Below are 16,459 nucleotides of genomic sequence, written 5' to 3'. Positions count from 1 at the left end.
AGATGAGAAGGGGAGCCTTAAAAGTTGGACAGTATATTCATCATTCTCCTAGAATCAATCCTGTGATCTACTTGAATTGCAATCAATAAGCAACAATCTTGAAGAATCAAATAAACCCTGAATCTGAACAGTGTGGACCACAATAACCCTTGCAATGTGGAAACAAATAATGCCAAATAGATTTGATTTACAGGTTGACAGCCGGGATTAATATTGTACTTTAAAATATATGGAAAGCAAAAGATTAGAATAAGTAATTCTAGGAAGTTCCATATATGTTCGCAAAGAACATACAATAGTTGAAAAATGTTGAAAGAAAACTCTTCATTTTCTTGATTCAAAGTATGTCATATCAGTCCGATACTGTTGCATTTACTAAGACAATGTCTGGTATTAAGTGAATACCAATGAATAAGTTCATTAAATGAATCAGTTTCATGAAATATTGAGATAGGAGTGTGGATTGAGGCTAAGCTTAAAATGAAATTGTACTTGTGTTTATTTTTATTCCTGAATGTTGGTGATTTACTAAGGCAAGGCTGTAGGGGGAGGCAGGGGTGGGGGAGGAGGAGGAGGAGGAAAGAGGAGGAGGAGGAGGGAGGGAGGTTGATTATTGTCCTTATGTTTGTCTCTCACACTTATTTTTCCTTTCTGACTAATTCTACAAACTGGGAAGATCATCCCATAAGGAGCAGATGTGGAAACTGTTGGCTCATTTAGGCTATAACTTTTCAGAGGAAGAACTGAGGTCAGTATTGCCCTGGCCTCCAGATAGACAGATGTCTGCCATCTAGAAAAGTATTTCCTTTCACAGCAATCCAATTCATTTATGGTTTTCCCCGCTGTGCCAAAAAAACAAAGCTTTTGAAGAGCATGTTAATATGCAACTAAGTCTTGCTAGCAAGTGGAACAAGTTGGCAACTTTTTAAAAGTCAGAATAAAATTAGAAATTGGTTAAATTGATTAAATATTTAATGTGTCATTTTTGTTGTACCCAGCCTATAACTATTTGCTATTGTGATCAGAGCAACAATGTCTAGAGGGATTGTTTTTGGTAATTACTTTAAACACTCTTGAGTGTTTTTTAGTGTTTTTTAAAAAGAAAATTGAAATATGTTTCATTAAAGAAATGTTAGTTGCCAAATAATTTATAATGAACACATTTCTCTGTAATACAAGAAAAAGAGGGCTTGATTATTCAGAAGACCAGGATAAGATGGTTTGGAGAATATACCAGGACAAGTAGAAAATGAATCAGATCATCATATTCAAGGTTGTCAAATTATGAATACTTTAATGTTAACCAGTAATATTATCAAAAATATCTGCCATAGCTGGTTTAGACTGACTACTCCTTCAGTCTTAGCATTAAGTGTCTGTATATCTTCTTTACAGAATAATTAATAAAAACTTACAAACTGGAGTTAAAAGTTTTAAGCTCCTTTTCTAGGCTGATTGTCTCTCTCAACCACTGGGCTCATTCTGAACTGGAATAATAATTCTTTCTGTGGCTTTTGAAGACTAGTGAAAAGAAATTAGAGTTCAGCTCTTCGCGAACAAACATTTAATTAGGTTTCTTTGGATTCATGAGCACTTTGGTAGAAAATACCTAGCCGAACTAATCTTGTTTTATTTAAATGTGGCTCTGTTCCCAAGGTTTAAAAAAATAGGTTCCTAGAGGCATTTCACAAGATTGTTTAATGATTAACATTTATACTGTTAAATTTATAGGTAAAAGTTCTCTATGCATAATGGATATCCCTTTCTCTGTTTTTAATTAATGCATGCCAGAGTAGCTAAAAAGATAGAAAAGGGATGCAAGGCATGGCTTCGAAAAGTCTTTCCAATTCTCTGTTTTGGAGGGAAAGGTATAAGAGTACAGCAGGGTCCAGCATTCTGTTCCCACATACAAGGGGGAAATTTTCTGGATATTTTCCCTCAGCACAGTTCAGTCCCATCCATCCCATTTTGAACCTGGTGTGCCAGTTTCTTCTGTCAGGCAGAGCTTGGCTGCATTCTCTTCTGTTTTCTGAGTGTTATCCAGCTTGTGGATAGAAAGAGTTCTGAAACATTAAACAAAATTTATTTCCAGAATTCTATTAAATTGAAAAAAAAAAATTTTTTTAAAAATAAGGTGAATAGGTTGAGATTTTGAAGAAGAAATCTATTTTCAAAAAGAGAGTCGAACCCTCCACATTACTCCTGCAATGTGGCATGCTCCAGACCTTAGGCCTTTCTTCTTTAACATCAACATGCAATTGCTGAGTATCTGACAGCATAGAATTCAGTAACAACAGTATGCTGCTGATGCCTAGCTAGACATCTCCATCTCTAGCCAGTGCTGCGGTGCTGACAAGAGTGCCTGCAAGATTTAAGGGTCTGGATGGAGAAAAACAGGTTTTCATTCAACTCAGCAAAGATGGAGTTGTTTTGGGGTTTTGGCCCCACAAGTCTGGATGATGTATCATCTTTGAATCGAGATGGGGTAGCACTCCTCTTGATGAGCTAGTGTGCAATTTGGGGCATCTTCCTAAACTCAGGGCTCGAGGAGTAGGTGGGCACCTGGGGCTAGAGGCTTTGCAGATTCATTTTGCCCACCAACCACATCCATTCCTAGACCCAGACTTTCTGCTGTCAGTCACTCATGCTTTGCTCATTTCCTGTTTGGATTATTATAATATGTTCAATGTGGGGATATTTTGAAGGCTACCCAGAAATTACAATTGGTCCCCTAGGTTTGGCCACACTATTGTTTTATTTTTTAACATAATGTTTTTATTAAACTGATGAAAACATTAAATACAAGTGAAAATGCAGTGGGAAAGTGGGGAGCGTAAAAAGGGAAGACAGATGTGTGAGATAAAATGGGGGGAGGGAAGAAAAATGAATTATTTTGTTCAAAGGAATAATAATAGGTGTAGGTTTCAGAAATCCATCACAGCAGTGGTGTCCAAAATGTCTGTCTGCCTTACGCAGAGTTTATTTGGCTTTTATACAGTTTTAATAAGCAAAGCAAAAGCAGGAATAGCAACAGCATCTTATTGGTATGTTTTACTTGTCAATCTCTAAATCCATCCCAGCCAGAGTAGAGGCTTCACATATCTAAAGGTTCCTGATACTACCTGGTTCTAATAAACAGTTGAGGTCATAGATGTTGCAGTAATAGGTTACTGAGATATGGCAGCTTGCTGAGCATGTCTGTACATAACCTGTATAACTCTACAAATAGGTCTTTGTTTTAAAAATGATATAATCATTAAAATGCTGAACAATGAACTTTTCTCTTTTTCTTGCCAAACCATCTTCCTTCTGAAGTAAGGATGGCTCTAACTCTGTTGGCCTCTAGAAAGGCAATCAAAATCTGGCTCCTTCTCTATGCCTTTGGGTCATGTTCAGCTGAAGCCACAATCAAGTGATGGCATTATCACTGTTCTTTATCAAAATGGGAGCCATTTTGTTCTTTTGTTCTTTTTATTGTTCTATTATCCAGAGTATGCATTGTGATTTTGTATTGTTTTGTTGGATCAAGAGTTATCTTGGTTTCAAGTAACCAAAATAAATACATATAAATATTTATTTAATAAATAAATAAATATAATTATGTTAAAAAGATAAATAAAATAACAATAAAAATGTAAAAATGGATGTCCTTTTTCATTTATAAGATCACCAGACTCAATGTGGCATAAAAAATTCAAAACATCATAAGAACACATAGCCAAATAGAGAAATACCAACAGAGTGGGGAAATATGCAAACAAGACATTTCCAACCACACATCATCAGTCAAAAGAACTTACCTGTTTGAAAAGACATTTTTAAAAAGTTTACTAAAGGACAAATGGATCAGGGTAAATAGACCTTGGGGGTAGAGGGAATGATATTCCAGAGGGCAGGAAAAGCAATTAAATAGGAATATCATGATAATCCTAATATTTCATTACCCATAAACCCTAAAACAATGAGCTATATCTGCCAGCCTTCCTAGATACAACAGATAGGAAACATGACTAGATGAGCTAATTTCATTTTATTGTAAGACTACATTAACAGAATCATGCAAGTCTCACAGCTTTCTCTTTTACACCTAAGAAGTTAAGGATGTTCTTTTCTGAATCTCCTTCTCTGCCCATTATGCAGGTGCATGTCCTTATCTGATCATTCAGCATCTCTTCACCCTCACTCTTCCAAGGTCATTCCCACATACCATTACAACATCTGATCTGTGCTGTTTCTATATGAGCTTGAGCCAACACATTGTTATCTTTAGCAGTAACATCATGTTCACTGTACCATTGAACACCTCTGATTGTTAAAGGATTATAGCATACTCAGAGGGAAAATGTAAGTGGCATATTGGAAAGTTCAGTCAACTATAATTAGCTTACTTTTTAAAATGGGACCGGCATATCACAAGTAGAGATGTAAAACACTTATTTTAAATTTCTAGAGCTTTTCACATTTTTATAATCTTACATAAAATTTGAAATTTATCCAGTTTGTTCTAGAACTGCTAAGATCTTAGTAGAAACACATATAGCCAGCCCAAATAAAGTAATACAGCATAAGGCAAGAATCAATCTCTAAATTATATGTGGCTTCATAAAATAATGTAGCAACTTGGAATTATGTTTACAGGACAGAATATCAGGAATTTGTATAATGGTGCCGTAGTAGAGAAGACAATAAATGGTGGTTAGACCAAGCCTAAACGTCTTGGGCAAATTTTATGAAAGGTGAAGAAAACAATTATGCAACAGATGATTGAATGGAATTTGGTAAAGCTGTTTTAGATGTGTAGCAATTTATACCCTATTTATATATTAAGTTATATACTTTCTATCTAGGCAATAGGCAATACATAGCTATTGTAACATTATTGTAATAATATTCTATTAAGTATGAGCATATCTGGATGTTCTGGGTTTATTTATTTATTTATTCAACTTATATGCCACCCTCCTCACCTGAAGGTAATCCAATTCAGTTTTTACAGACCAGAAACTGATTTGTTATTTTTGAGAACCACTACTGCATAATATCTGGACACTATTAACATATATGGGACTAACCATCTCCCTTTTCCCACCTGAAGTGAACATTTAAATATGTCTAGTTCTCCTGTTGAATAACAAAGCTACAAAAGTAAGCCACCTCATTAACATTGAAGTTGTGAAACAGCTAGCCTTACAGAAAGGAAAGGATGCTGTGTCAAATGCTACTAACATTACAGTTTTTTCCATTATATGTGGGGTCTTACTTTTAGGTGTGAACATATTTTTTCAGTACAGACAACACTGAATAATATCTAGCAAAGTTTTTGTCCAAGCATTAAATTTAGCTATTACTACAGGAGCATTCTATATCTGTCACCTAAGAATTATTCCATTTCAATTCATTTAGTTCTTGCTATACATTTAGTTGACCTTATTTTTACATGTCTTTTCCCCTACTTAAACATAGAGAATAGTATTTTCAAAGGTGATGACAGAATGAGCTGCAAATGTATAATTGTTCTATCAAATATTTCAATAACCTGTGGAAGTCAGACATACTCTTTTGTGATGCATGGAACAGAATCATTTCTGTTCTCTTCTTTCGCCAGGAAGATATGAGTGGCTGGATGTTTGCATCTATAAATAGCTACTTTATGTCAGCTAGATGCCAATCTTTTTGAAGAGGGTCAGTCCCCAGTTTGTCTTGGTACTAGGCATCATGCAAACCCTAGAAGAAGCATAGAAACCTCCCAGGACTGGATAGGTCATCCCCATTCATAGCAAATTCCATAAACCCTGCTCAAAGCATCAAGATCAGTATTTTCTTGAACAATAAGGTAAGTGAGCATATTGTTTCCTGAAATAAATGACATTGATTGTCCTATGAGTGCAATGCTTCAGCTTGCAGAACAACAGGCAATTTACTATACAGAGATATTGCAGCATTACCAAGATGGTTCTCTATCTAGATTGTTGCTTATTAATAGAGGCTATGGTAATTCAGAGATTGATGCCTTCACTGATTTTTAGTGGCCCTGTAACAGAAATAGCAAAAGAGTTTATTTTTTAAAGGCTGATACAGAAAAAAAGATCACTGAAGTAATTGAGGGTTTATCTATAGCATTGAGGCAACAAATACACTAATTATGTTGGTAACAAAAGCAAAGTAATTATATTTCAACAAAGATGAACATCTACAGAAAAAATAAGAAGGCCAATCTTCACCCTGTCATGTAATTGGTTTAGCAAAACAAAGAAACTGTTGATGCTCTGAGGTGTATATGTAGTGTGGTAGAGTATACTTTGTACAATTTGCCAAGAACTTAGATAAAAATATAGCCTTTGTAAACTTCTGGAGTGGTTTAAATTACAAACTAAATGTACTTGTTTGTATAACACTTAACTATCTTCTCTTTCTAGTAAGACATTTTTTTCTGTTCACAACAATGCTGTCACATTCTGACATGATCAAAGAAAGAAAACAGCAAGCATCAGCCATCATGAAGGAGATCCAGCGAAATGGTACATAGTTAAATACCTGCTACCATGCTAGCGTCACATCTAATCTTTCTGTTTAGTCTTACAGCAATATTTCTCCTATAGTTTTCCCTCTGTGTATGTTGCCATAAATAATCTCATGCAGATATTGCACTGCATATGGTAACGAATCCTTTTGTAATGGCTTCTTTTCATTTGAAAGCTATTTTCAGATGAACAACTGTTGTGGAGGAATGAAGTAACTCAACAGCTGATGCATATTCTGCCTAGAATTGAGTTTTGGAATATTTTTTGAGGAGAGACTAATGTCTGGACACTGTATTATAGAATTCCTGGGGAAAACGCTTCCATCTTTGACTTAAAACTATCTTTAAGGGTGCAAACTTTTAAAATTTTAAATTAAAAAGCAAATTATATGCAATGTTATCTTTCAGTCTCTACCTCTCCCATTCAAGCAAGTTTGTATTCATAACCAACCACACAAGGCATACTTCCCAAATAATTTATTTTAAGAAATATTTTGCAACAAAATCTTCTGAATTCTTAAAGTCTTTGGCTGATCAAGACTGGCCTTCTTTTCTCCCAAAGCAAAGAATGGCACGACCTTCAACTCACTGTAATGCTATTTTATAGGATTTATGTACCTCAAAATAAACAGTTCAAATATTACTCTTCCTTCTGATGTTAAAAAACAGAACTAAAGTTAGATTTTGGAACTTGTCCTAAAACATATGTGCACATGTTCAAATAGAAATGAATATACCTGTCCATTCAAATTTCAAAAACTCCTTACCTTTCTTCAAGACTGTCCAAGTTACTGTGGGAATTTAATCTTTAGACACAAAACAAAAAAAATACATCTGCATTACAAGTGAAATTGAATCTTATAACTTAAAATACTGTAATTTAAAAACTAAAAATAAGTTATTTCTGTTATATTTCTCTAAAAATTGAAATAATTTGTTGTCTGCAAAGTTAAAATTTTATCTAGGACAACCAGCTCATGTCTCAGCTCTCAGGATATTTTTAAATATCTGTGGTAGTTTTTTTAACAAATCTGGGGTCCATGCTAGATGTGATATAGAAGACCTGGAATCATATTTTTCGATTCAGTATGATATGATAAAATGATACTGGTAATGTGATTTTCCATCTTCCCAAATTCCATACCATTTTACATGACTGTATTTTAATGTAAGAATTCCATTTATACTTGTAAGGTTTAGATTGGTGGGTAGATATATTATAAAAGTTCCCATTGCATCAGATATATTATAATTAAATTTCATAAACAACTCTTCATTTGTTCATTTCACCTCACTAGCAGGTTTTTAAGATGATGAGAAAAGTATACTTTACAACATCCACCTTCTAATGTGGAACTTTAATAAATAATCCCACTAGCCAAATTCACCCTTCCAATCATTTCATTACAGAACAGAAATACTACAACAGAAGTAATACAACTAGAAGGCAGACAAATTCACATATTTTCTGCTAGTGCTCTCTGGATGCGGAATTGTTTTTAAGTTTGTAAGAACAATAATGGGCGTTTAATAAATTTTGGGCCAATTTTGACCCAAAAAAACAGATTACCAGAGTAAAATCAAAATGTTGCCATTTTCCACATTTTCATTCAGGAGGGAAACAAGAATGAAGGATATATTAATATCATTTTAAGTCTGTATGCAAAACCTGGTTACATCTGTATATTGTGCAAACTGAGACTCATAATGTTTTCATATTATTAGTTCTAAACATCCCTAAAGAGTTTGTATAATGCAATAAAATACATTACATTGGACAATAGGTCAACCTGTAATAAAAATTGCATATTTTCACTTTAGAATATTAGCCATAATAAAGAGAATGCTTTAAAAAAATCATTCATTTCAATATCCACAAATACCCTTGCAGCAGTCAATGGCTATTCAAACAGTCCGTTATCTTGCTGATGAAACAGATGTCTCTAAAATACACAACTATCCTCTTAGACAGTTTGGCCCCAAGAACTGGTTATATACTTCTGAATGTAAAATTCCATAGCACATACATTTCTATAGCCAGTGATGGAGCTTTCCTACATGAAATTCTCACATCTCCTATACCTTGAATCCTACTGGTATGGGTATATGTAATTATGATTTTGATGTTTATTAGCAATAATTTGATATCATTGAAAAGAACAGATTTCATGAATATAAGCAGCAGCCTTGTTACTATTTTCTCTCTCAAATTACAGGTTCCGGCCTTGCCTTCTATACCTTTAATATGATATATTGTTGCAAAGACAATATCTTATTTTATTCATCTCTCTAAAGGTAGTCTTTTGAATTGGGATTTATCTGAAAGTGATCAGTCAGCTTTATTAGTGGGAAAAAATAACGTACCATTGAAATTGACTTATTGCCATATTAATCATACCAATGATTTAGGAGAATTCTCCTTTTATTTTGTAGAATCCCCTCAAATGGATCTTGGAAAAAAGGTTAGCATCCCCAGGGATATCATGCTGGAAGAACTATCACTACTCAGTAATCGAGGAGCAAGGCTGTTCAAAATGCGGCAAAAGAGATCTGACAAGTACACATATGAAAATCTTCATTTTTTATCTAGCAAACCAAGAAATGTGAGTATTTCATTTAGTTTTCAGTTGTAAGGCAGTATGAGAATCCTAACAAAATTCATGAGTTCCTAAACTCGGTAAAGCTGATTGATTTTGTACTTAATTTTTCAAAATACTATTGAGTTTCCAGATTTAGTAATTTGACTTCTCTCCAAGTGTCAGAAAGTAGTTTGGTTTATAGACATCACCTACTTTGAAAGGATTTCTTATAGTTTTAGGACATTTAATTCAAAATAATGGTCAACAGCAAAAAAGACAATTCACCATCACCAAACTTAAGTACAGTTATTTGCCAAGTAAGCATCTAGTTTAATCCTTTGATCCTAGAGTGAATCCTTAGAACTCTACAGATGAATCACAAAAATGCTAGGACATCTTTCTGTATACATTCATTATTTCAGGGAAGATCAGCATGGCTGATCTTTCTGCCTGAAGAAAAGAAACATTATCTTTCCTGTTACAAAATATTATTCTTTGCATACTTAGAAATTCAATCTCACTAAGCAGACGCAAACACCGAAACAAAAATGTGAGGACTGAGACCACAAATGAGAAACAGATGCACTTTGATTTCATAATAAATTGTAGATTGTCTTACATCTCTGAGCTTCTTTACAAGCATATTCTGGGATTGAATTCTATATTTTGCTGGGATAATCCTTGAATCTAGCATTTACATTTTTAATAGTAATTTTATTAATCATTACAATTACAAAGATAAAAGCTAATACAAGCTAAAAGAATACAAAGAAAAATAGAAAGTTCAGAAAAGAAAAATATAGGAAATTAGAAAGAAAAAATAAGAACATATAAAGAAATGTTTTCCACCTTCATCATAACAAGTATAAATGATGTTAGTAACTTATTGCCTTATTTTAAAATACAATAAATGGTTTCTTCTCATATTCAATCTTTTATCTATAAATCAAGGCTACTGTATATATTTTTATGTTGCATTAACTTTTTATTTAAGATCAAAAGAAAATTAAATATTTTAAGTAAACTTTCACTTATTTATAAAATATGACATTGAACTTTATTATTGAAAATCCAGATAAATAATTAATACCATTTTAATAAAATTACTTCCAATAAAAATGTACTGACGGCCTAGGAACCATAACTGACTCTTTCAATATTAATAATTATGGAATTTCAAGCAGTAGTCAGGTGAAAAAAGTTCGTATTTTTTAAAAATGCCTTTATTGAATAAATTAAGAAGCACTCACATACTTCAAACTCATTTGATCAAGGAAATATCATTATGAGAGGAATAGCTGACCTTCTAAAAAATTGGATAGATTATTTCTAAAAATCATGAATTTTGGGGAAAGTTTTTTAGTTTTTTGGAAATAATCTATCCAATTTTTTAGCTCTCAGATGAAGATTTGGGGGGGGGGGACTGTAACCCTACGATCTAAAATCATCTATACTTGGTATGATGGAATCAGAGAATCAGGGAACCGGGGTTCATTCTGCAGCTGATCCCAATTATCTCCCTGTGCGTTTTAAAGAAGTTTTTAGAAATAAGTTCGAGAGTTTAATGATGCTTGTTCCAAACTAATGCTAATCCTAATGTGATTGCCACTGCTCTCTCTCTCTCTCTCTCTCCTTTCCCAATGAACTACTGAACTTCAACACCTGCAATTGCGCCATTGAAGAAGCATTTCCTTTACTTTTTAAAACTCTGATGCCCATATCTTAATAATTTCTCTTAATCTGGGAATTCTAAAAAATGAATAGCTGAATCTGTGTTAGCCTTTCAATAGAAGACTTGTTTTTAAATCTTCCGTTTCTTCATGTTTCAGTTTTTCCCCTTATCCATGGAAAAGTGTACTTTAACAGTCTTGTATGTAACAATCTTTTCATTTCAATGAAGCTAAAATTAGCACCTGATGTTTTAGAGAGCTCTAATTCTATGTTAACAAAACAATGATTAAGGCTTGGGATGCACTATTGGAACTAATGAGCCAGTAGAAAGAGTGGATAATCCTAGCCTGCCTTTAATCTTCATGCAGCAGCCAGAACTAAGGTTATTGTTATGATTGCCAATTGAGACAATGTTGGGAAAATTCTTTATGGATATGATGTTGTATAAAATAAAATCAACAGAAATGTCCTAATTTTTAAAACCAAACGTAACTCTCCAGCTGCATTGGAACTATAATTCTGTAAAAGGTATGGTAACAACTTTTCAGTTTTCATAATGCTGACATTTCCTTGCTTAGATGAGATGTCAAAATGAATTTCCCAGTATTTTTTTCTTAAACAAAAGCAAAGTCTGGGGAGTAATTTTGGATCAGGGCATAACAATGTGAAAGGAGCAGTGCATGTATGTTTTTTGCCTTTAATGTTAATATATGTTAACTTCAAGAGAACAATTTCAATCAGGTCCTTGGTATACAGAAAATAGATCTATTCCCAATAACCTGGCTCCAAATTGAATCAGACAACTGCTTTTAGCAGAATATCAGGGGTGGGTTGCTGGGGGTTTGCACGGGTTTGGGAGATCCTCTAGCGAAGATTCTGCATGGTTTGGTGAACCCACAAATCCCACTCCTGGTGGGCCTGCCCACTCTGCCCCTCCCACCCCACCCCTCCCAGGAGTCTCCTCGTGGCCCGTTCATCATGCCACATAAGTGCAGGGCCCGCATGGAGGCTCGGGGAGGGGGAAAAAGTGGGCCTACCATAGGTTCTAATCTGAAAACTGCTTCCCCCAGGCTCCAGAGGCCCACCAATCCGGAAATGGGCCTCTGGAGCCTGGGGAAAGCAGTTTTCACTCTCCCAGAGGCTCGAGGAAAGCCTCCAGAGCCTTGGGGGAGCGAAAAATGCCCCCCCACCATGGTGCAGTAGGACAACTAGGCCACACCCACCATGGCCACACCCACCCAGCAATGGGGCAGTGAACCCATTGCTGGAATTTTTGAAGCCCACCCCTGAGAATTATATTTTAAGAATCTATGTATCATTTGCATTATATTTAGTCTGGACTACAATTGTTGGAAAATGTAAACTCTCTTATGCATAAAAGAAGTAAAGACTTCTGATCAGATTAGCTTGAACAGTCAAGAATCCAATACCTCACTGAAACCACTGTGTGGTTCTCCCATTTCACCTATTAGTGATTTTGTAGTTTCCCAATGAAGAAGGTCCTAAAACAGAGCTATTGATTATACTATTCTGACAGATATTTCATTCAGAAAATTCTTGATAAACTTATTTGCTTAGAGCACTAGAAGCCTATCATTCTCAGCATGTCAGATAATTTTCATTGCACGTTTGAAAGTCAATTAAAACCCTTGCACCTACCCACACCCCAGCATCCATTAAACATGAGTAGTAATTAAACAGTTCATCCAGAGGTTGTGCAGCTTATTTCATAGTCACTCATGTACAAAAAAGAGGGAGGCAAAAATGGCTAGAAAGCAATTAAAAAGACCAGCTACACTATCACTTTTCCAGTTATGGAAAGCTGACTAGCCAAGATACACTTTGGCATCTCTCTTAAATGGCATTTGCAGTTAATAGATGTGATTTTTATTCCAATTCAATTATAGCGCAATGAGATCATACAGTGTGTCCAGTTGGATGCTCATGGCATGGAACCTAGTCAGCTAAATGCACCAATGACACCTCCTAATACGCCTGATTCAAGGGGTCCACCCAATCCTGAAACTATTGCCCCAGGTAAGCTTTTATATTGAACAATCTTTTAAAAATCACAAAGAATAAGTTTTAGGGTAGTGATGGCAAATCTTTTAGGTACTGAGTGCCCAAAGTGCACGTGCAGGCCCAAACTGCAAGGTGTGGGTGCATGCATACACAAGCACAGCCTGCACATGCACGCTCCCCATTCATGCGTCCCCGCCCAAACTGCTAGGCGCAGGCATATGCACACCCACGCCTGCACATGCATGGCGGAGACCCAAAGACCAGCTGGTCAGTGGGAGGCATGCATGCATGCGCGACAGAGACCTGAAACAGAGCTGGAGCAATGGCGCGCATGCCCACAGAGAGGGCTCTGCCTGCCATCTTCAGCACCTGTGCCATAGGTTCGCCACCACTGCTCTAGGATAACTAATCTTAAATACCACTCCAGAAAGATGATGACATGTCTATTATTCACATCAAAATGATGCAAGTGAATCAATAGTTACTGTGAGAGAAATGCAACTTTCATATCCAACATTTAAGGATTATTCTACAATTGAAATAAACAAAACATCCTGATTTTGTTTATAGGATAGTAATCCAACTAGCTGTCTCAGTGATGCAATTTCTAGTATAGCTATATAATAGATAAAATAGCAAACCTACAATGAAACTGGGATAGAAACATTCCATAGGAGATTTTACAGGTATTGTAAGTAAAACTTTTGAACTAGCATTTAAACAAATCAATCACAGTGCTTTCTTAAGAAACTCTGAGAAGAATTATAGTTCTGCATGGAACTATATTTTATTATTCAGTCCTTTGTACTTTTAAAGTTTATTGATTTTTATATTGATTTTTTTATAAATAACCCAAGGCAGCAAATATACATAATATACCTTTTTCTTCCTATTTTCACAACAACAATCCTGTGAGGTGGGTTGGGCTGAGAGAGTATGATTGGTTTTCATGCCTAAGGTGAAACCAGAACTCAGTCTCCTTAGTTTCTAAGCCAGCATCTAAAACAATAATGGACATGCAGAATATCAATATGCTTGCCTCCTGGAGTAGTAGGTGCTCCATCACTGAAGGTTTTAAGAAACTAGAGAGCCATTTATCTGAAATGGTATAGGATCTCCTGCTTGACAATGGTTGGACTAGAAGACCTCCAAGGTCCCCTCCAACTCTGTTATTCTAATTTCTCTAATATAATAGAAGAATATAAATAGTCTTCAACTTACAATCACAATGGAGCCCGGAATTTCAATTGTAAGTAATTGCAGTTATAAGTGGATGCTCGTTTGTTAACTAATTTGTAAATTTACATGTACTAAATGCATTCATCTACTATGAAGTCTTCACAGTAGAAACGATTATTCTGTGTGGGTGGGAGAGGAGGGCACAATAATACTTTTAAAAAATATACATATTTTAAAAATACAACCATTCTAAAATAACAATGTGATTTGAGAAAAGAGTTCTGACTCTTCCCTTGTATATTGTAGATTGTCTGGAAGATTTTGATTTAGTTGGATGTTTATTTTAAGCTTGTTTGGATTAGAATTTAGTATGATGACACTTCATGAAACTTGTCTTGATAAATGTCAGATATTGTCATAATGTAAAAATAAGCTTTTTAGGGTTAAGAAGTCATAGAGTATTCTTCATGAATAAGAAAGCTATATAAAGCTATCATTTTGTTGTTCTTGTTGCTGTTACTGATAGGATCTTTCTAGATGGACACAGCACCAATGTTATCATGTTTAGCTAGTATATGCAGGTTTTGAATCAAATAAAAAGATTTAAAGGAATCTTTTGAGAGTTAATGAGGATAATTTAATTTTCTGGCAGCAAAAACACTTTTTGCTGGCGTATTTAAAAACCTCTTCCTGTAAGAAAATTTGTTAATTCGGAGACATCAAAACACAAAGAACCTTTTTCTTACTATTTGGAAAACATGAGCTGTCTGATTTGTAAGAAATACATTATAAAATGATTATAATCTTTTTTTCTGAATGCCACATAATGGATTTGATTCAAAGGAGATTTATTTAATTAAAGCTGGAACTGTCATCACAATTTCCTGAAATTGCACACTATTGAACACAGCATGACTTACTGCTGAATAAATATTTATAGTGTATGCACATGCACACAATCACGGGACCGACTGTATTCTCATACCAGTTGTAGCTTGTTGTTGTTCTTAAATGATAACATTTCCATTAAATAGCCAGGAGGAACTTGCTTTAAATAATGGGAGGCTACATAAAATATATTGCCTTGAATCATTGCAGGAATCCAGTTCAAGACAGTGACTCTTGACTAAAAAAAATGAGCTATGCCACTCCCAGAAGATGAATCAATCCAGTCAGCTGCTTCACTCCATTTGCCCATCCTGTTCTAACACTGAGGCACATTGTTGATCCATAGTATTGCTTCACTGAAGTAAAATGCCCCCATATATCTGTAAAGCCCTAGTTTTTATTACAAGTTTGTCTCCCCTTCTCCTAGTTTAAATTTTCACACATATTTTCTTAAAATAATAAGCTAATAAGGTCTTCTTGATCTTAACTGGTTCAAGTGGATTATATCTTCTACTAGTTGATAATTCGGTATTGGCTGGGTATTTAATTATCCCAATCCTGTATTAGACAGGAAAAGGAATGAATAAATTGCAACCTAAGTGTGGAATGAGCTGTCCTCCCTCTTTCCATTAATGTCACCGCAATTCCTGAGGAGGCGATGACAAGAGCAATTTCTCCCTGCGCCCTGATTTTGGCGACAATTAAGTTAGTTAAAAATGTTTTCCCTGTGCCCCCAGAAGCATCAAGAAAAATGATACCACTGTGTTGAAAATGTCCGGACCAAACATAATTTCTAATGTTGGATTTTCCCCCTTACCAAAGGGAGCCGCCTTCTGGAGTATTGTGAAGCTGTTACCATGGCAACTCTATTGCACTGAATTCATTTTACAGCAGTGCAGTAGAATCCATTTTAAGGCACAACAGGCTGTATCTTAACAGAACACACACCCTGAGTTGTTAGGGGTATCTTACCCCTACAGTATTTTTTTTCCGGAGAATAAGTTGTCTAAGTACAAATTTGGTTGAAATTGCTCGAGGCTTTCCAGAGTTACAGTATGCTGGAACACACGAACGCACACTCACACCCATTTAGATAGATAGACAGATAGACAAATATATAGATAAAATTTGCTTGTCACTTTATTATTTTTGAAATCCTTTTATTATTTAACCTACTTTAAAACTATGTTGTGAAGGGGAGTGATGTTGCAAAGGCAGCTAATTAGTGTACCCGACTTGTGCTCGAAATTAGCCAAGAAGGTTTCTCCTGATCTAGGTCCTTCAGGGTAGGTTGCTCATTTGACTGACATACTGCTCCACAATTCCTTGACTGCTCAAATTATATATAGCCATCTGTACCTGCATTACTGAAGATGTTTAAATTATTATAGGGGGGGGGCACAGCTAAATCTTGCAGGGGGTGGATAGTTAATGTTTACCAGTTTTGACCCTAACACCTTGACTTTTGTCTTTTTCCACCCATCCTTTCCAAATATGATTTTTCTTCATAATGCCTGGTATATAATATATCATATGTAAAACCAAATTGTTATTTCCAGAGCAAAGCCACTGATATTCAACAGGAATACTTCAAAGGTAC

The 16,459-nt window shown here is 35.1% G+C and overlaps 1 protein-coding gene across 8 annotated transcripts in view; it reads left to right on the top strand.

Moving 5' to 3' along the window:
- Window positions 1-640: 640 nt before the first annotated feature.
- The window catches only part of MYOZ2 (myozenin 2), a 35,832-nt gene continuing 20,013 nt past the window's right edge, over window positions 641-16,459 (top strand). For 5 of the 8 annotated variants that reach the window (XM_032224120.1, XM_032224119.1, XM_032224118.1 and 2 more), the window contains exons 1-4: window positions 641-748; window positions 6,417-6,518; window positions 8,954-9,123; window positions 12,678-12,807. In XM_032224120.1, coding sequence (XP_032080011.1) covers window positions 6,443-6,518; window positions 8,954-9,123; window positions 12,678-12,807 — 376 coding nt within the window. In that variant the 5' untranslated portion in view covers window positions 641-748; window positions 6,417-6,442. Of the gene's footprint in view, window positions 749-5,605; window positions 5,834-6,416; window positions 6,519-8,953; window positions 9,124-12,677; window positions 12,808-16,459 lie in introns of all 8 variants that reach the window. The other 3 variants (XM_032224121.1, XM_032224122.1, XM_032224123.1) reach the window with 3 other exon arrangements.

This window comes from Thamnophis elegans, chromosome 9 (genome assembly GCF_009769535.1).
Source record: "Thamnophis elegans isolate rThaEle1 chromosome 9, rThaEle1.pri, whole genome shotgun sequence".
Classification (NCBI taxonomy): domain Eukaryota; kingdom Metazoa; phylum Chordata; class Lepidosauria; order Squamata; family Colubridae; genus Thamnophis; species Thamnophis elegans.
Note: the sequence above shows the minus strand (reverse complement) of the source record. Positions and strands in the feature narration are given on the sequence as shown.